This window comes from Sphaerodactylus townsendi, linkage group LG07, assembly GCF_021028975.2.
Source record: "Sphaerodactylus townsendi isolate TG3544 linkage group LG07, MPM_Stown_v2.3, whole genome shotgun sequence".
Taxonomy (NCBI): Eukaryota; Metazoa; Chordata; class Lepidosauria; order Squamata; family Sphaerodactylidae; genus Sphaerodactylus; species Sphaerodactylus townsendi.
The window spans coordinates 53,852,905-53,876,984 of record NC_059431.1 but is presented as its reverse complement, the minus strand read 5'-3'; the positions used below and the strand labels follow the sequence as shown (position 1 = coordinate 53,876,984).

The 24,080-nt window shown below is 39.4% G+C and overlaps 1 protein-coding gene across 1 annotated transcript in view; it reads right to left on the bottom strand.

The window, feature by feature from the left end:
* Nucleotides 1–24,080, bottom strand: part of MAN2A1 (mannosidase alpha class 2A member 1) — a 90,752-nt gene that overhangs the window by 5,912 nt on the left and 60,760 nt on the right. The window contains exons 13-20 of the mRNA XM_048503361.1: nucleotides 18,593–18,758; nucleotides 12,688–12,921; nucleotides 12,478–12,600; nucleotides 11,444–11,558; nucleotides 10,576–10,709; nucleotides 9,577–9,718; nucleotides 8,719–8,852; nucleotides 928–1,122 (exon numbers count right to left, since the gene is read on the bottom strand). Coding sequence (XP_048359318.1) covers nucleotides 928–1,122; nucleotides 8,719–8,852; nucleotides 9,577–9,718; nucleotides 10,576–10,709; nucleotides 11,444–11,558; nucleotides 12,478–12,600; nucleotides 12,688–12,921; nucleotides 18,593–18,758 — 1,243 coding nt within the window. The remainder of the gene's footprint in view (nucleotides 1–927; nucleotides 1,123–8,718; nucleotides 8,853–9,576; nucleotides 9,719–10,575; nucleotides 10,710–11,443; nucleotides 11,559–12,477; nucleotides 12,601–12,687; nucleotides 12,922–18,592; nucleotides 18,759–24,080) is intronic.

Sequence of the window (24,080 nt, the reverse complement as noted above, 5' to 3'; positions counted from 1 at the left end):
TTTCCTTGCTTGTAAGATTGCTTAAGCAATCTTTGGAGCATTGCCCTTTTAAGAGAATGATAGAGGCACCCTGCCCGAGCAGCAGCTTCCCTGGAATCAAGCCTCAGAGCGGGCCAGGGAAAGGAAAAGATGAGTGGCTGAGTGAGGGGAATGACGGGCGACGGCGGCAGGCAGTGGCAGTGGGTGGATGGCTCACGTATAAGTCGAGGAGGGCTTTTTCGGCACAAAAACTGAGCTGAAAAAGTCAAATTATACGCGAGTATATATGGTAATTCATAGGGTTACCAGAAATCAGAAGCAACTTGATGGCACTTACATACACACAGCCAGGGGAGGAAAAGCCCAGCCCCTGGGGTGGGGCTTGGGCTGGAAGTAGGGTGGGAGGGAGATTTTGAAAAGGCACCACTTTTCAAAAATGTGCTCAAGGGGAGCAGTTGCTCCCCTTGCACCCCTATTAGCTACACCACTGAGTTTAACAAGCAAACTTGTAACTCCTTTCTGAGCTTTCAAATACCAACAAGCAATACCAGGAAAGGTAAATAACTGGACCCTCAGAAGGACATGAGAGAACTGCTCCAGATAATTGTCTTGTAAGAACTAGTATTCTAAATGTTGCCTACCAAGGGAAAATTTCCTGAAAGAACAAGTACCAAGGCTGACAAGATTTTTTTAAACTCTAAATGTGGTACCAAATACAATGCCCTGTGAAATCCGTTCTAAAATTCTTTTTCCGACACCTAATATTGATAACTTCTGGACATGAACTTAATGCTCCAGTTATTGAGAAATATGGTTTCAGATGCATCTTTTTAACATTCAGGAGTAAAAGATTAAGAAATTCCATAATTCCACAAATTCCATACTCTACAACTTTTAAGCTAGAGCTTTAGAAGACAGCCCAAGCATAGCAGATATGTTTTAACTTACCTTTGATTGTATGGTCCTCAGGTTAACTATATGTATATCACAGGGCATGGATGAAGTTAATGGAGAATAGGTATTCAAAATTGGTGGAATACCTGCACCTGTGTAGGTAATCATTGGAATCACAGGATGATTCATGAAAGATGAAGTTATGTGACTAAGAAGGGAAGGATAGCTGACTGGTGACGTTTCTTCTTTCTGTTGAAAAAACAGTAAAACAGCAGGCAGATTTTATTTGATTTGAATGTTTGCTTTCATTTATATCTACTTACAATTCCTTAAACCATCTAAAAATGTTACCTCTGGCCAAGTATCATAACCTAATTTGCTTTCCTAATTTTGTTTGAGTTAAACAGCCCATAGGTCATACACCCATTTTTAAAAAGTTTGACAGCAAACTGCAAAACAGAATTTTGCCACATCTACTACACAGTTTTGATTTAGACCATTAAGAAGTAACATTAATTTCATAACATCAGGGAACGGGGCAAATTTAGATATCCACTTAGTCAGAAACTGATGAATCAAGTACATTCATTTGATAGTCACAGAATCTTTGAAGGAGATCGTGAATAACAGCCCTGCATCTCGGCTGTTGGGAGTGTATTTCAGTGGACAATTTAGGGACTTTTAATATATAGAAATACAAAAGTAAAACAGCACTAGCAGTAGGTTTAATACCAACATTTGATGGAGAAAAATGCCTCATGGCATTTTTTGGGTATCATCTCATATTTAACTAGTTTCTGAGTATATGATGTAAGTCTTTGTTTAGTTAACTGACTCAGTGAACAGTACCTTAACTGCTTCATTTTGCCCTCAACTGCTTTAAGCAATCTTAACCAATTATGCTCCCATGTTGCTAGCAGTGCAGAAACAGAAATTCTTTGCACTAGGTAAGTGATGCTTATAATTTATAACAATTTTTCATATCAGTGTCGAAATTTTAGGAAGGGCAAGCTCAAGTTATATTACATCAGAAACAATACATATATATGAATGCTAATATTAACATTCCTTCTCATAATCCTACCTAGTTTGTTTATTGTCTAATTCAACTCTGTCCTATTTCATTTTGAAACAAACGTGAGCTGAGATCTAACTGTAATTCAGAAATATACAAAAAGGAACTAATTGACAGTTTTGAATTTGCACCGTTTATCATAATAAAAAGGCATACACTTTAGCCAGAAAATGGAATTTCTGTTTGCAGCATGGATAGGGCACCCCATTTCACCCATGGACTCTTTTCAGTGCATGTGTCATATATGAGTGATATGCTCAACATGGGTATGTGTGCAGGGTGTGTACATGCACAAACCACACGCAAAAAGTTGAGACACCTATTTAAAACATAACAGACGTAATTACTTGGGAGCGTTTTCCTAACATTTTGGGAACCTGAACAAGCATCCTAACAGAATAGGACAGTGGTGGCGAACCTATGGCACGGGTGCCAGAGGTGGCACTCAGAGCCCTCTCCATGGGCACATGCAAACAGAGTCCCCCACACACACACACATCTAGGCTGACCTGGGCTTGATTATTAGCATTAAACCTAAGACCTAGTTTTAGGGAAGCAGTGTAGGTAACCCTGTTAAGCACTGTTAACCCCAATGATTTTCATGCGAAGAACTAAAGTGCAATCCTTTACCTGGGAGTAAGCTCGGGTGCTGGCAATGGGGCTTGCTTCTGAGTAAACCCTCCTAGGGTCGTGATTCACCCATTGGAAGAGTTGCACGGTTGCTTCAAAGCAAAGCCACTGACTACCACCAAGCTTACTCCGGAGTAACGCATGCCTCAGAGCCAATCTTTTTTTCTAAACTAAAACCAATCTTGATCCTCCTTGATCTCTGATTGCAAATGCCTTAGCAGACCAGGTGCTCAGGAGCAGCAGCAGGCCATTGCTTTCACATCCTGCACGTGAGCTCCCAAAGGCACCTGGTGGGCCACTGCGAGTAGCAGAGTGCTGGACTAGATGGACTCTGGTCTGATCCAGCAGGCTAGTTCTTATGTTCTTAAAACCTCAGTAGTCAGGTTAAATTGCTGGGTTGGCACTTTACAATAAATAAGTGGGTTTTGGTCGCAATTTGGGCACTCAATCTCGAAAAGGTTCGCTATCATTGAAATAGGAAAACAATTTTTTCCCAACAGAAAAACTGGAAAATTTGGGGGAGAATTTAAAAAATTCCTATGAAATGTTTTCTCTTTTAAAATGAATAATAGTTTCTTAAGGGCAGGTTTTTCATACTCAACAAGTACAACTTGAATATGTCTGAGGTCTGAGGTCTTTGTCCAATGGAAAAATTAGGAAATTGGGGTAAAAAGTTATCCATGAAAGTTTTAGTGAGGAAAGCCTTGACTTACAAAGCATTTCACTCAATCTAAATGTACAGAATTAAAATGTCTTCCTACCTCTCAAATGGCAAAAATTAAAGATACATTTGCACTGTCACCATAGCATACCCTGTTTTCCCGAAAATAAGATAGTGTCTTATATTAATTTTTGCTCCCAAAGATGCACTATGTGTCTTATTTTCAGGGGATGTCTTATTTTTCCACTCCACAGCTGTATGCTCTGGTCAACGGGCATGCTTCCAACAAAAACTTTGCTACGTCTTACTTTCGGGGGATGCTTTATATTTAGCACTTCAGCAAAACCTCTACTATGTCTTATTTTCAGGGGATGTCTTATTTTCAGGAAAACAGGGTAGCAGTTAGCAACTGCAGCTCCTTATTGAGTACTAGGTGTACTTGCAGTTTTTCTTATTGAAATTGAGAACATTTATACTTTTACATTCCATAAATATTCTAAATAATCAAATTGTGTATGCTAATTAACTTATAGATTATTCATTTGATGTTGCTAAATCACAGAAGTTTAGGTTTGACAGGAAAATAAGTACTGCATATATTTCAATGCAGTCCAAAGTTTCCAAAACAAACTTCTAAGAAGGATCAGTACTTTCTGTAGTTATGTAGACACTCCCAGCATTTGTAGAGACCAAATTTTGAAATGCCAAATTTGCTGATAAATTCTAATTTCACAAATATAAATAGAAAGGAATATTTTGCATGGACTCTCCCAATACTGGCAATATCAGACTGAACTTTTACATAGGATGCTTCCTTGTTTTGTATTCTATCAGATACTCTGCAAGCAGCATTATATTTTTTAAATCCATGCAGAATATAAGCCATTTATAGCTACAGACTGACTACCAGGGTACAGAAGTCCTTAACATCAAATCAAATGACAATATTTAAATGTCATTCTATAGACTAGTGTTGCTGGATGTTACTGGAAGGGCACCAGAGGCACTATTCTTACTGAAAGAAATGTTTGGTCACCTGCTTTTTCACAATATCCACAACCTGGATAACCTGGGGGACATTAGTACTCTCAGAGCAGGAATATCTTGCTTGAGCCTCAACGAGAAAGGAGGGCCATAAATTAAATAAATCATTAAGTATCAACCCCAGTTGTCTATTTATGACCATTCTTACAACAATCAATTCAGAATCATATATATATATGGTTTGTAATCTATATATATAAAAAGCTAACAGTGTTTTTGTTGATGACAGTATACCTCAGTAACTGCTGGGCCAATTCCTCTGAAAATTCCCAGCCATTATAGTCAGCCAGGCGAGAGTGTTTTTAGATGTTCACATACCTGAAATTCCACACCTGGCCCAGGTAAAACGCCTTTTTCCTGGCGCTCCCTGCTGAAGGACATGCAGCTGCCTGTGTGTAACTGTCACCATTAGAATGTTCGTGCTGCTTAGAATGTTCACTCAGACGGCCAGATATGAGCAGTGAAAACAGCACATAGGCAGTAACTCAAGTGGAAGTGAAACACATACACACACATACACACGAGGGAGGGGGAAGGAGGGGGAGGGGTGGCATGCAAGGGAAGAGGAGGGAGCGGAAAGGGATGGAGGGGAGGCATGCAAGGGAAGAGAAGTGAGGGAGGGAAGAGAGTGAGGGGTGGCATGCAAGGGAGGGGAGGCAGGGGGCACAGCATCTTGATATGACCCACCCACCCTAGTGGAGGAAAAGCGAAGGGAAGGAGGGGGAGGGGTACCATGCAAGGGAAGAGAAGGGAGGGAGGGAAGAGAGTGAGGGGTGACATGCAAGGGACGGGAGGGAGGGGCCAGGCACCCTAGATTCCCTGAATACTGTGGTTACAGTTAAGAAAACCAGGCACGCATTACTCAGGAGTAAGCTCGGTACAGCAACTGTGACATACTTTGAATGGCTGCGTCGCGCCCCTCAGAGGGTTTCCTCAGAAAGGACAGCCATTGCCACCAACCAAACTTACTCCCAGGTAAAGGATCATGACCAGCCAGCCTAGATGTGTGGGAAGGGTGCCTTTCCATTCCCCCCCCCCCCAAGGAATGCGGGTACACACATCAATGACATCGCACAGTATCAGGCTGCGTGTTTGCATGAGCACGTACTGCTGGCCTCTGCAATTGATTTGCTGCTACTGTTCCTTTTCCATTTCACCACAATAAGCCACAGCAACGCGTGGCTGGGCCCCGCAAATTTTATATATAAGGAATTCAGTAACTTTTCTGATATATGTAATTACAAACCATCAGAAAAGTTACTGAATTCCTTAACCCACATGGTTCCTAAGTGTTTATATTCTACTTCTATCAACAACCCCTGCATACTGGGGGACAGCCTGTATCTTCAATATTGCATATTGTGGGTCCAATTAGATGATTCTGAACATGTGAAGTTGTCTACCGTAAGCCAGGCCATCTATCTCAGCACTCTGTCAGCAGTTTTACATAGTCTCAGACAAAGAATCTGTTATTTAGGATCTTTTAAGTACAGATATGCTCTGGTGTCTGCAGAGAAGCCCCAAGATCTTAATACATTACACAGACCAACATGCAGAACTTATATTAGGCATTCCTAAAATTCACTCAGCATATGAAAAAAACAGAATGGCCATTCAATACAAAAGAACCACCCTAGCAGGTGGCAAGGGAAGCAGAAAACAAAACAATTACTACTTGTCATCCCCTATTAGTCCCTGCTGCACTTTTATGATGGCTTATGGACCATCATCAGCTCAATAACAGGACACCAAACAGCCCATGAGCAACAAATCCAGATGACAATTTAGTCACAACGGAGACTGAGTATAATATGGGGCACTTCAACTGCACTTCTCATTTTATTTATTTATTTATTTATGGTTCACCTTTCTCACTAAGACTCAAGGTAGATTATTCAGTGTAGAAGAGCCTGCAGCCTACAGAGCTGCACTAGCCTAAAGGTGCATGCCAGCACAGCTGGGGGTGGGCTGGAGGCTTTTCCGGGGGCAAAGCCAACCTTAGGTGGCTTCCATTGGGATTACAGCCCATGAATGCCCCGGAGTGGATCTCTGACTTATGCCACGCAAAAGGGTGGCGTAAATCCATTTTGAACAATGGAGGAATTTCAGGTGTTCAGGTGTTTTCTCATTTTTATTGCCTCCCTGTGCTGCCTAGCAGAATTCTGAGGCAGTGCGGCAATCCCTGGTCTCCACAGCCTCTGGATTGGGCTGTAAGAATAGTAATACACTCAGAAACCAGTTGATGCGTCTTCTTCATGACATACTGCCCAGGAGACTTTGAAGTTACCAAACTTTGAAGTTCCAGAGGAGGGCTCCAAAATGAAGCTACCAAAATGTACTGATTAGCAAATTCAACACTGTTAACTGCCTTTCTTTAGATGCTTTACTATACTGATCTTAAGAAACCTATTTACTGCAAGTCACCAGCCAGGCAGAGAGATCTGCACAGTACTGTCATACAGCTGTATCTTGTATTATTTTGGTTTCCCTTTATTAAAATGTTTAATTTTATGTAGCAGGTATATACATTAACACACTTAGGTGAGCAAGCACTAAATTTTTCTGGTATGGATACTGCTGGGGAATTTGAAAACATAATGGAATAATACTTGGACAAAGTTGTTTGAGATAAGACACTGATGTTATGGTTAAGAAATGTTACATTTAATGAACAGATCAATTAACTTGAACAAGCAGTGAAAAATGATGGCTAGTTATGATAGATGAAACTGTTGTATCAAATCAAAGTACAAGAATCTTGAGATCCCAGGTTGGCCTAAAACACATGCTTAAGAAATGCACTGATTATTGTTCTTCCACCATCTAACTCTAAATCCAACAAAATCTAAAATTATGGTATTTACTCACTCCTACAAACCTTCAAAATGGTATCTCAATGGTAAACCGGTTGAACAAGTCAGATACTTCAAATATCTTGGGCTCAACTTTCACCATTGCACCAAATGGGTAACTCATAAAGCAGTTAAAAGTAACTACTCTAAATCATTGGTGGTTCTAAAATTCTTTTTTTCCCAAGGGACATTGATACATCCCAGCCATACTAAATGTTTTTGGTATGAAGGTGGTTCAACCACTCCTATATGGTGTGCCCCTATGGCTTGGTCACTGGAACAAGGCAGTCAAAAGAGTCCAAGCAAGTTTCCTATATAAGATCTTTGAGGTACCACATTGTGTTCCCTATGCCATACTCTGTTTAGAAGCCAATGTGATCCTCCTAGAAACCAGAGCATGGGCATGGCTTATTATTTTTTAATTTTGGCTCAGGCTCTGTTTTAACACCAATGAGAAATCTTTAATATACTCTGTGCTACCAGAACTATTGTCTTCTGAATGGTGGCAACTTGTCAACACAAAAATCCAGTTGGTGGGCTTGTCCTTTGAGGCCCTGTATATGCTCTCATCCAACGAGATATATCGCACTTTGAAAACAAGGCTCCTAAATCAGGAATATCAGCTACTACTATCACAAGCCAATAAGTCATGCTCTGCATTATACTATAACATCCCTCTCACTCACAGACATATAGCCAAGTACCTTGATCTTCTGACTGTGCCCAGACAGAGATGGATCCTAACTAGGGCAAGGCTTAATGCTTTTCCATCAGCCATCACTCTTGGCCGTTTCATGTCAATTCCGCTCCAGGATAGAGTCTGTGATCTCTGCCTGAATCAGCTGGAATCAATCAGCCATATTTTGTTTGATTGCTTGAAATATAAAAAAGCTAGAAGTCCTCTGCTTTGCAGTGTACTTGCCAACAAATCGGGGGTCATAGCAGCATCTAGATTGGCTTTCTTTCTCAATAGTAGCAATGCTGAGATTCTTGAAGAAGTTGCAAAGTTTCTTTTACAGGTAATTGCACATTTCCCAAAAGAGACATAACCATGGGCATTTTAAATATGTATTTATATTTTTAATGTTGTAAAATTATGTTTTATCCATTTTTAGCATAACATCTTACAGAAAATGTAATTTTTATTCTCTTCTGACAATTTGTTTTATTACTGTTAATTTACTGCCAACTCTGAATAAAGGTCTTTTGTTTTGTTCTGTTTTGTTTTTCGCTAGATCGTAAACAACTTTTAATCTATGCCTAATAAAGGTTATTGTATTGTATTGTACAAGAATCCTCTATACCTGGAGAAACAGAATTTTTTTTAAAAACCCTGGTAATGTTTTTTAAAAAATGTTTTTGAAACCTTCCTGGTAATGAAGAAAACCTAAATTTCAAGAAAGATCTCCTTGCTATATTACAATAAATAATGATGTAATGCTATATAACAATAACACATATCTTTAATGCATTACAGTAAATAGTTTTTTTATATAGCACATTCCATACTGGTGAATGTAACTGAATCCATATTCAAGTAGTATTGAAGTATTGCAAATAAATATTCATAATACTCATCTTACCGAGTCTACTTGACTCCTTTTTTCCAACAGAAGTCGAAACAGATTAGCCGTGATTTTGTTGTCTTGTACACCTTGTCCTAAGCCTCTGTTGTCATCTTGCATAAGTCGACGATCCATGATGACTTCTAATTGACCTAAAAGCAAATATTGGCTTTATTTTACTTTTATTTTTATTTACTTCATTTATATCCCTGCCTTTCACACCATTGGGAACCCAGAGTAGTTTATACTGCTTTTGCCTCCTCCATTTTATCCTCAAAGCAACTCAATGAAGTATGTTATGCTGAGGGTATGTGACTGGTCAAGGCCATGACAAAGTGGGATTCAAACCTGGAAGTCCCAGATCCTATTTTAACACTCAAAGAACTATGCCAGATTGGCTTTACCAATATGAATTCTTACGAATTATCTAAATTGTAGCTAAGCGAAAAAGAGAATATGAAGATTCCTTACAGATATCTGGGAAGTAAACAATATGTACATATGTACATATACACAAAATAATGTTTCATCCATTGCAGATACATGATAAAAGGCTGCCTTAAGCCAAGATGTTTCCTAAGTGTTTGACTGCCCAAAATTCCCATGACACAGAATTCCTGTGGTTAGCATTACTCTCTCTCTGCCGCTTTTTATTTATTTATTTATTTATTTATTAAACTTTTATACCGCCCCATCCTCTAGGGGCTTTCATGAACATCTGAATTTCTTGAATGCTCATTGTGAAAAATATGATTAATCTTTGCAGTTTCCATGGAATCAACGTGGCTGCTCAGATTTCCACTCTCCAGTGCAGTGATTTTATTCAACATATATGTTCAGCATCATCAGACTTTGAAAACATGTATAATTACTTACCACTTTTCAAACTTCCAACTCCAAGAGACTGAGCAGAATGAAGAGTCAAACGAACCCTGTCATCCTGGATGTAAGCCATTGTGGTCATAGGATAAATATTAGCTTGAAGAGGCAATATGTTCATTGTCTGCCTAGGCTGAATCTGCAACATCAAATGCAACGTCACTGACAATTTCAAAATGAAGATTAACAACAGGCTTTGCCACTACAAACCAATGGCAACTGCTACTATGTTTCTTTATAAGAGGTCACAAGAGCAAATGATCCCTTAAAAATAAAAGACCAACAATTCTGTCATTTTGCTATTAACAGGAAAGAGAAGTGATCTCACACACTTGAGACTGAATGTCAAAGAGTAGAGATACTGGGAGCTTTGAGATTTAGAGCTTCAGCATTTTTTTAAAATGGTCTCACTCTATTGGGACTGTGGTGCAAAGGTTTTTGTAAAAAAGTTTTCTCAGGAAAATTTCAGAAATATGGCCAGTAGGAAGGAAGGCTTAAATATCCCTCAGCTAATACTGTGGTTCCAACTGAATCTGGGCTCCTGGATGCCTAGAACTAGACTTGTAAAAAACTGCTAAAAACTCTGATCATGTGTCTCCAGCATCTCACCTTTAATTTAAGGGAAAGATCAATAAACTTTTAAGCACTGCCAAACTGACTATGAAAAATCTCTTATGCAAAATTACAGTCTATATCAAGCAAATGTCCTGTCCTGGATGGTCTAAGTATCCGGATTTTGTCAGATCTTGGAAACTAAGCAATGTGGAACCAATGTGGATCCTGGTTAGTACTTGAATGGGAGATCCCCAAGGGAGTTCATTGCAGTTCAGGCAATGGCAGACTGCCTCTGAAAGTTACTTGCCTTGAAACCCTATGGATCACTTTAAGTTGGCTGCAACTTGAATGCAAAAAAGTCAAGCAAACAGACTGAGAAAAGGGAAGGTGCTGCAGTAGAAGACACAATATATCTTTTACATTCAAGTATGTGCCTGTTACCTGATATCCATTGAGATCTGAGTAAAATCTGTTGTAGGTTTCTATGTCAGATGAAATTCTCATTGCAATCTCACGATTGTGTTCTCCTCTTATATCCACAATATTGAATATTTCAAGAGACTGGCTTTCTAGCCCTAAATATACATATAAATATTTCAGAATTTAAAGATTTCCATTAACATAACATTAATTATTAATCACTATAAACTTCCAAATAATGCAAGTTCTGGATTCAAGTCTCTCAGAACCATGCCTCTGAGTGGGAAGCAGCCTGCCATGTTTCATAATGCCCCATTTCCATAGCTTAAGCAGAATGACAAATGATCTCTCTCTACATTTTTATCCAGCCGTTCATCTAAGACCGTGGTGGTGAACCTATGGCACTCCAGATGGTCATGGACTACAATTCCCATCCGCCCCTGCCAATTGGCCATGCTGGCAGGGGCTGATGGGAAATGTAGTTCATGAACATCTGGAGTGCTATAGGTTTGCCATCACTGAAAGATGTTCAGAGTAGCATACACAGCTCTTCTCCCATTTTGCCCTCCTAACAGCCCTGTGAAGCAAGTTTTGTCCAGTTAACCTTTCTAAGTCTAAATCACACAGTGAACCTCGTGGCTGCATAGGGGTTTGAACACAGCTGGTTTTCTCTTTGTAACAGACCTGGACAGTTGATGGTTTAAGCTCTTCTTTGATAAAAACATTACTGTATTTTTAGGTGACCAAATGATGCAAAGGCCTTTGCTTTTATAAGCTTGGGGGTGGTGCCACGCAGTCAGCTACATCCCCAAACACAACAAACAAAATGCCGTGAGCAAACAAAAACAAAAACAACAGAATGCAACTAAATTTCCTGCTTTCAACTTACCCTGAACTTTATAGAGTCGTACTGTGTGAGTAAAATGATGGAAAAAAGTGGTAACTTCAGAAAAAATCTTTCCATGTGTAACTCGTATGGCAGGTGGATCAGAAAAGACATATGGCTACAGAAAGACAAAAACAAAAATAACCACTGAATGCATATGTCTTGATCCTACCCATTTATGTGCCTGCCCGTTTTATGTCAAACATCACACATACATTGGGATTCTCTTGACCTGTCCAACATCTGACAGGGAGCTAAGGGCATATCTTATGGCAGTCAATCGAAGAACATTAAAATGCAACTTCTTCCTTGGTAACCAAGTGCCCTGTACTGTTAGGCTTTCACCAAGGCCCCCCTACTATCAAGAGGCATCAGTGGTAAGGAATCTACTCTGTTGGACTGAGGAAACGGGGGCATTCCCCCCCACACACACACACACAGCGTATGTGACTGTCAGGAGCAGGAAAACATTTTGCATCAGCTCTGAAAGACAGGGGGGGGTACCCCAGGTGAGTTTTTAAGCTTAGAAATCTTTCCACAGCAGGCTGCCTAAGTGCAGGCCTAGTGTGGGACTGCACAGAAGACCAAAGATGAACAAAGGCTGCATCTTCCCCTGGATTGAGATTATAGCTCATATTGGCAGAGGGAAAAAGAGACCTTTGTCATTTTGACAGTTAAAGGCATCCAATGTACAGGTTGTACATGAACATTCATAAAGTTATTTATGAATGACAAATAACTAATTAAGCATAGCATAGTTTTACATCTCAAACACCATGCTTTCCAAATATGTCATTCACACATACAGCTGCAAGTTAAGAAAAAAAATACCATCCATTTAGGAATGCATTTTTGAACAAAACAATTTGCTTATGTTGGAAATACAAACACTGGCTGGCAAATGCAAGTATATCATATTATTTCTGGAACAAATTTTGGCTGAGAAATCAACAGCCTATTTATACTCTGTTCTCCCAATATCTACCCTCATAATGTTTTTGGCTCTTCCAAAACCATTATAAATGCAACAGTATTACCTTGGCCTCTCCATCTGGCAAAAAGAGATAAGCTCCACTCTTATCTCTGTTGCTTGTTGTTCCATACCAAACAAATTCAATTTTTATATGATGATTTTTATTATCTTCTTTTGTATTTATTTTCTAAAGGAGAAAAAAGATTAGATTGATACTTCCCATTTGTTTATTTTTATCTACTATCAAATACTTCCAAGTAATTAGTATACATACCTCCAGAAGCCCAGAAGTACCAGAGAACCAGACTTTCATATAAGAGTTCTCTAGCATAATTTCATCCAAAGCATTCGGTATCTCTTTAATGTTGAAAATGTCATGGGGCTTGACTAGTTTAGATTTATCAGTATGATAGAGGTTATAATCCACCAATATGGTTTCGGTATTTAGTCCCTCTAGAAGCTGGTAAGTTCCAAACCCCAGAGGTGGTACATGAGCCATAAAAGAGATCTGTTGGAGGGAGGAAAAGAAAGCTTACCTTTCCAACACCAAAACCAGATATCCAAATGTAAACAATACTTTTGGTCTCTCTAAGGACCACTTATATTTGAGAACCTAAACTCACACAGCGCTAGGAGCTATTTTCTAATCAAAGTCAACATTCTGCCTCATCTTTGTTCTGAGCACATATGTGAAAATAATGTTACTCAAGAGAGCTAATTTTCATGATATTATCGGTTTCTTTTCTATTTAGTATGTCCACGGCTTTTCCTAAATTAGAATAGATTCTGTGATAGAATATTAAACAAAATGGTTGGGCTTTTTTCCAGCCTCTTCCATTTACTTTTTCTGTTCTAGGTTTAATGGTAGCAAAATTTCATGACCACCCATTCAAAAACTGGAATAGTAAATCAACCCAAAAATCTTTTGGATGAACAAGCCACTCAGGTTTTTAATAGTATATTTTATTTTATTTATTCTTTTTCAAACTTTTAGGCCACCATGGCAAGTTTAGGGCATCTTACAGAAATTAAAATACAATCAGTTTAGGCATGTAATCTAGGCACTAATCGTAACTAATTAGGTGAGAAGGGAAAGGTCAGGCAAACATAACAAAAGGCCAGAGGAAAGGAGGCAGGGAGGTCAGCTCTGTTGGAATTATCACTGTTATCCTCACCTATAGGCCTGGTGCAATAGCTCTTCCTTACAAGTCTTGCAGAACTGAAACAACTCCCAGGACAGACAGAGACATTTAGGGCCAGTGACCACCAGTAAGTTGTTATTCATAGAGCATAACACTCTTTTGGAGGTGTATCAAGAAAGGTGGTACTGCAGATATTATGGCGCCTCACTGCTTAGTGCTTTAAAGTTGAAACCAAAACTCTGAACTTGACTCTGCACTCCATTAGTAGCCAATGCAGCTGGCAGAGCACTGAACTTATGCAGTGGCGTACCTAGGCAACTGGAGCCCTGGGCAAAACCTGAGTTTGATGCCCCCCCCCCATGGGCGGACACCCTCTCCCACCATGACCAAACAATGATTTTTTTCCACCAGGTTGTTTCAAAGTCACCATCACATTATAGAACATGCCCTGAACACAGCAATGGGCCATGCCACACAGCAGAAATATTTTTTGAAAACATTTTCAAAATGCTTTCAAAATGTTTTATTATTGCTATGAAACATTTCCAGTCCCCCCAATTGAGGGAAACAGCATCACTTTCAAAGTTATTTAAACTGGGGAGCCCAGATTCTCCCTTTAAGGTGGATTTAAAAGGAGAATCTGGGCACCCTAGTTTAAACAAGTGATGCTGGAATTCACCCCCAAACAGCATCATTGGTGTTTAAACTAGGGAGCCCAGAGTCTCCTTTTAAATCCACCTTAAAGGGAGAATCTCCCCCACCCTGAAACAGCATCACTTTCAATGTTTAAACTGGGGACCTCAGATTCTCCCTTTAAATCCATGCCGAAGGGGTGGATTTAATAACAACAACAACAACAACAACAACCTTTATTAGGCATTGAGAGAATAAAAGAAAGAAAGAAAACAAGCATTGTCAGGAAGGGGGTGGATTTAAAAGGAAAATCTGGGGAAATTTAGGGGGTGCCTGCTGTCAGGGGTGCAATTATTAAGATAGCAGCACCAAGATTTCGGAGTATCTTCGTGAGACCCTACTGATGATACCAAGCAGGTTTGGTGAAGTTTGATTCATGGGGTCCAAAGTTATGGACCCTCAAAGGTGTAGCCCCATCTCCTATTAGCTCCCATTGGAAACAATGGGGGATGGGGAACTCCCGTTGGTAGTCCATAACTTTAAACTCCCTACACCAAACCTCACCAAGTCTGGGTGATAGCATCAGGAGAGTCTCCCGAAAAATCCCTGAAATTTTGGTGCTGCTAGCCTAAAAACTTCACCCTCTGCAGGCCAAAAATGGAAAAACACTGAAAACACAAAAAAAATCCCACAAACGAACCTGCAGTTTTTGCGCCTCCCACAAGGCAGCGCCCTGGGCAACTGCCCACTTTGCCCAATGGGAGGAATGCCTCTGAACATATGTGCTCATAGCATGGGGTTCTTGTAAGGAGCCATACTGCTACATTTTGCACCAGTTTGAGTTTCTGGGTCAGTTTCAAAAGCAATCCAGTGTAGAGCGAATTACAATAGTCTAATCTGGAAATGACCATTGCATGGATCACTGCAGCTAGGTCAAGGTGTGACAAGAAGGAGTCCAGCAATCTGGCCTGATGGAGATGAAAAACACCACCTTTGTGAATTCAGCCTCCAATGGCAAGAATAAAAAGTATAAAAGAAGAGAAGAGTTTGGATTTATAGCTCCCGTCCTCTTCTGTAAGAAGACTCAAGGCAGCTTACAAACTCTTTTCTCTATCCTCACAACAGAAATCTGAGGTAAGTGGGGCTCAGAGAGCTCTGAAGCACTGTGAGTAGCCCAAGGTCATCCAGCACGTACCCTGTGTAGGAGTGGTGATACAAATCCAGTTCACCAGAGAAGAGTCTGCCACTCCTGTGAAGGAGTAAGGAATCAAACCTGGTTCTTCAGATTAGAGTTCACAGCTCTTGAAATATGATCATATGTTCTCTTTCTCCTTTCCCTCTGAGCTTTGATTTCAGCTCCTTCTTTTTAACAACACGAGTTTGTTTTTGCATGCATAGAAGATGAACTATGGTTTCTCAGGAAAGCAGAACTACAACCAACCATCAAAATGTAGTTTGTTTTTCCTTCACCCAGACAAAATTTAGTTTAGGCAATGTGCCTGGTATGCATATAACATCAGGCAGGAAGAAAGAGAATCCAAGGTGTTTTCCCCATGGCCAATATATCCCAGGATAAGGAGGTGAAACATCCAGGTTCAGTCATGACTTCCGCATGGCTTCCAGGTCTAACTTGGGCTCGCCCCGCAAGATTTTCCTTATCCCGCAACATTAAAAAAATGATAAAAATGCTGATTCTTTTTTTAAAAAGTACCACTCCCATGCAAACACTGCAGGGGAACGACTGTTTTATTTTTCCCACCTCGCCGCCTGCAGCCAATCAGAATGTTGGAAAAATGGGACTATGCAAGTTCTTCCTCCTGGCCTGAACGCACTGACAGGACAGAGGGAGAAACCGAGATAGAAACATCCTGGTATGTATGATCCCGGTTTTACCCTGGGATATTTCGTCTGTTCGGAAAACGCCCAAGACAGTAACAGCGTAAGGGAGGAGGAAGTACACAAGCCCAAGGCTGAACATTATTCAGCCACTATGTGAGTAAAGACCATGACCTCACATGTTCTCATTTCCCTAATAGTTCAAGAGTAGGCAATTAATGGTGGCTTGCTTATACTTTAAGAAAAGATCAGAAGTTTTTTTAAGTTAACATTTTAATTTTAAACATAATTTTTGAAGAAACATAAGTGAATCATTCAATATTTTTGTCATGTTTAAGCAACATTCCCCAGTTTTAGAAAACATATGAAACCACAATGGTTTCAACAGAAGAACAGAAAATGTTGATGAAAATTTTGTAACTGGAGAGGCAAGTACATCTGAAAGGGAAGCTATACTGGATGACTTGCATATTTTTCTTAGAGAGCCCTCCCTCAGTGAATTCAGTTTTAAACATTACATATGAAATTCCACTTTAGTTTGAGGAGGTTTAAATCACAATTTTTCAACATTTAATGTATAATGATTCAAGCTGGAGGCCTATAAGGAGTTGCACCTATAAAAAGTTCTTCTCTTTCAAGTTTCTCTAAGCACTTGGGAAGGTATGAGAAGCTGATTTTTTTCTCCCCTACTTTTCCACTAAAAAGGTTGTTTTATTTTATTTACTTCATAGTGTGCCTTTCACATGAGACTCAAGATGGATTACAGGATATAAACAGTGCAATCAGACAGCATTAGAAAACAAACAATAGGAATTATGTTCAGCTAAGCACAATTTTCTGTCCCTTCTGGAGATTATCATCAAAGAACTCTTTAAAATATGTTTTAATGTTTGTTTTATTAAATAGTTTTACTACATGTTTTAGGATGCCCAGGAGAAAGGCAGGTATGAATTATTAACCAAAAGTAATGAATTCCCTCTGACCATTCGCATGAACAGTCCCAGAACCGGCTGGGACAACGGCACAGAGCTGCGCCATTGTCAGGGCGACCCTCCTGTCCTGCGGCCCTCCGGCGTGTCGCCGAGGCCAGGGGACATGCCCCCCTGCCCTGCGTGACCGCTCTGGAGTCACAGGGCAGAGGGAGCGTGTCCCCAGGCCTTGGCGACACGCCGGCGGGCTGCAGGGCAGGTAGGTAGAGGGCAGAAGGGGGGGAGGGCGCCTTGGAGCCGCTGCCATTCGCATGGCAGCAGCTCCAAGCCGCCGTTTTCCGAAAACCTCGCTTCCCAAGCGAGGTTGGAAAACGGCGGCTTCGCGCCGGTCAGGTGGAGTGAGGGCGGCGTGGCTGCAAAGCAGCTGCGCCCCTGTGCGAAAGGCTCCCTGGGGACGACGTTTTTGCCATCCCCAGGGCGCCATATTCTGCCCGTGCGGAAGGGGCCTCTGTCTCTTTTGATACTTCAAAAAGACACAATTCTCTCCACTCTCAAAAGATTTCTTATGTAGAGACACCCACAATGTCTGTGAGTTCAGCCACTTTCACCAGGGTGGATTAAATTTAAATCAAATTGATATAAATCATGACTTAAATCACTAGTTAGTAAAACTAGATGTAAATCATGGTTTATACAAAAAGACTAATTCTTGCTGGTATAATCTTAATAGTTACAACCAGATGAAAGTTTTATTTTTAAACTTTTTAAATTTAAACTTAGTTTTACAGTTATATCAAAAATTACTCATTTTCTGCTCCAGGGAGAGAATAATATATGTCTCAGGCCATACACACAAAGATTGCAAGATTTGTGGAGTATTCTGCTCAAAAGGTTTCACTTCCTTGCTCCTCCCTCCTCACACTTAGCTTCCTATGCAGAGCTATGGACTCTAACCGTCATCTATTCACTGAACATCTTGAAACTTAGCACTTAAGAGATAAGGGATTGATTCTGTGTACATAGTTTTGCAAACGAACATTGGGATTAAGATTTTTTTTCTCAACTCTGTGTGTTTATTTTATAACATTTTTGCTGTGAAGAAGAGGCATGTTATCTCTACCAACCCAGGTTCACAGGTTTAAGAATTGTAATACCAAGCATCTGTGATATCTTCTAGATAGAAAAACTGTCCAAAATAATTTCAAAGAAACCTCTGGGAAAGAATGACATTGTGAATGGAATGATGGAATTCCTTTACCAAAAAAATTAAACATGGCATGAATAAAGCTTCATGCTACATAATTAACAACTAATCTTTATTCCATGATGAATAACCTTTCGACTATAATATATTTTATATAGAAAACTATCTTTAGACAGATTCTTCCAACAAAAGCATTTTATTTAAAAAATAAATTTAAAAGGCAATTTAAATGTTAAAAAACCATTTTAAATTAAAAAAAACAGGGGTCGACCACTTTATCATTTGGGTGGTATTGCAAAAGAAAGTCTAAATAGCAGCAGTAGTAAATGAATGTTTCCTTTCTAACATGTTTTAAAACTATTCTTTACTATTTCCAGATACAAAATATTAATACTTAATCAACATATACATATGGACATATTACAAATATCTTGCCTGGTATGCTGTATGCGATATACTAGCAGATCCATCCCACACTGCACTGAGTTGGATTACTACTGGTTTTCCAGAAGGACACAGAACTTTAACTTTAGGTGTATTCACATAGACTGAAACCACTGAGAAACGCTCTTGTGCCATAGGGTTATAGATCACAAGGTACCTGCAAGAAATGGTACCAGATCTTTAAAACAAATTAAGCCCCCACACTTATCATGTAAAAATTACCTTTTACCTAAAATTAAAAAATTAAATTAAATAGCTTATAATTGTTTAGAAGTAGCAGGCAAAATCAACAATTCTAGTTGAAGTTCAGTGTATCTATTAAGAACAATCTTTGTCCAAACACTAATGATTAATGTATCATGCAGTTTTGCATCTGCATCTGTCTCCTAAAAATATCTATTCAGACATATCAGAAAATCCTGATTTTGCTGTGAGAATTCTTGCCACAGGCTTGGTACTCAAGCTTGTCAGTTTCTATTCTTGCAATTGCTATCAGGTTACTGAGACAGTACCTTTCAAATTAATATGACAATTGCTAGATTCATACAAAGCAATAATATTGAATTTATACAAAAAACTATATATTTATAGAAGCCAATATTATGTTTTTTCAAAAGACAAGTTTCACAGTGTTCTAACTTTTCAAAGCTTCTCACTCATACTTTAAACAAAGCTTTTTGGGGCTTGTGGTTAATTGAAATACTTATAACTTGACAAATTATATGCACCTGCTACAGTACCAGAAAGCAGAGAATCCAAGATCAACATTATTCCAATTCTTTTCTAAAAATCCATCATTATGCAAATCTAACTAACTAACTACAACCTTTATTAGGCATATAAAATAGGCTCTAGTACATTACCAGACATTTGCAATGTACAAAGCCAGCGTAAGATCAAAACACAGACAGGGGAACTGTATCTAGCATTAGAGGTTACTTAAAGAGTTCTGTCACTTATAAGAGAAATTTTGTTACTTTTCCCAAGAGCATGACATCTGCATTATTTAACAGAAGCCCCACAACAAAACTGTCAGAGTCTCTTATAGATTTGTCTAGGACCAGCCAAGGAGAGAAATTCTTGATACCCACATATCTTGGACAATCGAGTATAATGTGAGCAAGAAATCTAACTAAACACACAATGAAGAAAGTAATTTTACATGTGCAATTATCTCCAATATTCCTAATGGTTTTAGTTTCTTCCCAATAACCCTTATTTGAAAGATATATTTTCAATGACATCCTGTGTCTCTAAATGATAAATCATAACTTGGATACAGACTGCTCATGGATTTGCCCCTCAAATTCCCCTGCAATCTTAGTGCTTCATTTTGTTGGAGATCCAATCCACTTTAGCAATTTTTTGCAATTGGATATTTCCATTTCACACGGTAAAATCCAGTTATAAAGTAACCAGAAGTGGGTTGAAAGTACATTATTCAGTGTGTGTAAAAGCACCATGGTTGTGTCTTAGTCATCAAGGCCAGAAAATATCCAACACAAAGCTCAAAACCTTCTAAGAAAGGTCATCTACTTACTCTACAAATGTGAATGAAATAGATGCTACGCATTTAGGTGCAAAACTATAGTTACTCTTGACATAAGACAGATAAAAATACAAGGATACTTTCTTTGGCAACAAATAAGATTTATACGATTTGAAGAAAAATGAGAGTATGGTAATAAATCAAGCAATAGAATGTAGATCATGCATAAAGTAATTATCAAAATTTCACAGAAGAGAGAGATATCTTAGTGCCTAATTGTTTTCAATGAATGGTTAATATGAAGTATAAATTTAATACCCTACATGCAAATAGCCTATAATGGGTAGTACAAGCATTTCTATAATATATAAATCCTTGATATTAAAACTCAAATAATGAATGTTGACATCTAAAGTTTCACAAGAGATATTTCAGATCATATCTCAACCCAATTATACCCATCAGGATTTATCCTTTAAAAAATTGCTAAAAGGGACCCAGAAGCACAACAGACTAGCCCTTATGTTGTTTTACATTTTCACTGCATACAAGAATACTGCTTTTCATCTCCTTTTTTACAGAAGATATGAAAACATCAGGAGCTCAAACTAAGGGAGAGAGACATGGAACGTCTACATCAGATGAGCCAAATGCAGGGGGGGAAAAGAAAGCACAAGATGCACATAATTTTATATCCAAAGATGCACTCAGACTAGGAAGAGCACAGAAAAGCCAGAAATGACAACAGAACAAAAGGAAGAAAGCTAGTGCACAGAAGGTTTCATTTTCAGTACAGCTATATTATTAAAAATGTAGCTTATACAGCCACTAATAATTCAGGCAATGAAAATTTACTGTGTGAGCTCTGTAAATATTCTTAAGTTTCAAGCATATTGTTCTTTGAGCTTTACCACTGTGAATAATGAAACTTTGCCATCCTACTTTACAGCAGTGCATCACTTCCATCATTAAAGCACGGTCCTCTATAACATAATAGCTACAATAAATTGACACATCACACTCACAAAGGACTCTACTTCACTCACGCTATGCGTACATCTACCCACGTGGAAGACAACTGCTAGATACAATCCACCCACAAATACAAATATGGAGGCAGTTTTATGGAAGGAAGTTTTGGTACCATCTAAAAATGTCCCATTAAAACGGACATAAAGACAAGAACTTGGAGAAACTGAACAACTACCTCTATTTCAGAGGCAGCAGGCGGCTGTGCTGCTGTCCCCATTCAGAGCACTTCTTTGTGGCACTGCCTCAGGGTTTATTGCGGGAATTGATTTCTTCCTTCAAAAATTTAAAATAGCTCTCTTGTTTCCATCAGCCAGAAAGACCCTGAAGAAAAAAATTTCTAGTCAGAACATTTTACTTCAGAATCAGTAATGAGGCTTGGCCTTTGCTGCCATTAAAGTGCTCTTCAAAATTCTGGTGTCTTTCTGGCACCATTTACTCATGCTCAACTCTCACTGCCATAATAAACACTTCCATCAGAAAATAGCTTTCACATGACCTGTAGCTACACTGATATATACCCAGCTTTGGCGTAACAAACTGATGGGACCCTCCATGAGGATTTCACTTGCAAAAAAATACTCCTATTCCTCAGATTTCAGAGATAAGTAAAAATAGTAATGGACAAGGCTTTAAAGACTTGATGCAGCCACTGAATTACCCACACTCACAAATTTACCCACAGGATAGTTGTCTCAAAAATCCCTTTTACAAAAGAAACGCTACTTACCTTTAGTACTAATAACACTTCCATACAGACTTCACAAAGATGTTGTATAAGTTGCAACCAGAAGAATTGGTTTGTAGCAAATGTGCACTAAAACATGCAACCTTAATGCCACAGTATCAATGGAAGAGTATCTTCCAGACTTTCGAATATGTAACTGACAGATACAACATTATCTTTCATTATTAAATTTGTGGTTACTTAAAGCTGACAAAAGTGCACAAACTAAGACAACATAACCTGGTTTTGTGCAGTGAAGAGAAGCCTTACAGTGAAGAGAAGCCTTACAGAAGATTACAAATAGTGTTGTATACTAAGTTGTACACACCTGCAAGACCTCACTAATTTAAAAACAGGAACTTCCAGCAAAGAAACAACAAGATTTTACAAGTGGAACCCTTGCTGGGGCCAAAAGTGGAGGGGGGGAAATCTGAATATAATGAAAATTAGGTAAACTCATGCAGTAATACTCCCCTATCACATTGTTACTATAAGTGGATATTTATTTAAATACACACCATGGGCTAGATATTCCACTTTGAGGTTTACAGCTGCAGGTAAGTTCAGGCAGATTCAGCATGTGCCAAAAACAGCCATGTGAAAATGGTGTGAAAACAGTGTAAACCCTTTTACACCATTTTAAACCATCTTACACTATTTTCACACCGTTTTCACATGGCTGTTTTTGGCACATGCGGAATCCACCCAAAAATCATGTTTATGCATTCTCTCCATCATCCTTCACCACAGGCATAGTTAAAAACCTGAACCAAGAGACTTTAAAATGCTTGCAAGAAGAAGAAGAGTTTGGATTTATATCCCCCCTTTCTCTCCTGCTGGAGACTCGAAGGGGCTTACAACCTCCTTGCCCTTTCCCCCTTACAACAAACACCCTGTGAGGTAGGTGGGGCTGAGAGAGCTCCGAGAAGCTGTGACTAGCCCAAGGTCACCCAGATGGCGTATGTGGGAGTGTACAGGCTAATCTGAATTCCCCAGATAAGCCTCCACAGCTCAGGCGGCAGAGCTGGGAATCAAACCCGGTTCCTCCAGATTAGATACACGAGCTCTTAACCTCCTACGCCACTGCTGCGTATTTGATAGTGCAACCCAGTAACCATAGACCTCTGATTTAATTCAGCCAATTCTATTCAATACTTGTAATCTCACCATATCCTGACTGATATTTTAAACTATGGATGATGTGCAGTATACATTCCACTCCCTTATCCACTCTTTCATTTCAAGTCACAGGTGTGACATGGATGACACTTCTTTCTTATACTTTTAAACCATCAAAATCCACGTGAGACTGTGGTCCCACCAGAGTTAGTAATTTACCAGATAGGTTCTAATAATATTGGTTAGTAATAAAGCTGATTAGGAACAGAGGATTCGGCTTTCCAAGAACAGAAGGAAATATAACTCACACTATTCAAAGAATGCTACCGTCTAGAAGCTTTTTTCAGACACAACCCAGAGTGTTGGTTCTTACCTTTAAATTACTAAATTTCCTGGGACTGGGAAATCTGAAGGAATGCCTTACTTCCATATACATTTTTAGCAGATATCTTGCTGATGATACAGGGCCTTCTTTGACAAGCAATCTCATCTAGAGAATCCCCTCCCCACAACCAGTTGCTTGGAACCAGGTGAAAACCTGAATTTATAAACTTGATGTCATTGGGTCAGAGTCAGCTGGTCAAGATTCCTCATACAAGGAGAACTGGCAGAATGACCCCGCCTCACCAGAGCCCCAGCTGGTTATGTCTCAAGACCAATCAGAAGTCTCACTGGACAAAGACAGAGTTGGTTCAAATCAAATCAAATATGAATCTCGTTGATAACGGACTGATGGAAGGGCATTGCAACGGGCCAACATCATTGCTCTCTAATGGAGCCTGGGCACGATTTATCTGGTGCAGGTACCGAGCCCCGTTACCAGTGTAGGTGATACCCAGAGCTAAAGGAGAGCAAGTCCTGGCAGCCTTTTCGAGTAGGATCTGATGTTCCTGGTCAAACAGCCTTCTCCTCAGAAGCTGGAAAATCTCTTTGGATGGTAACATGGCCAGATAATCCAAGGAATAGCCTAATTTGTTAATTTTTGTTTCTATGATGCCCCACCATTCCTCGAGTGACAAGAAGTCTTGAGGGCTTTGATATGACAAGGAGGCTGCATCGTGGTTGGAAACAGATGAGCCAATATTTGAGCGTGGCAAGCCATGCTCTTGTCTCTA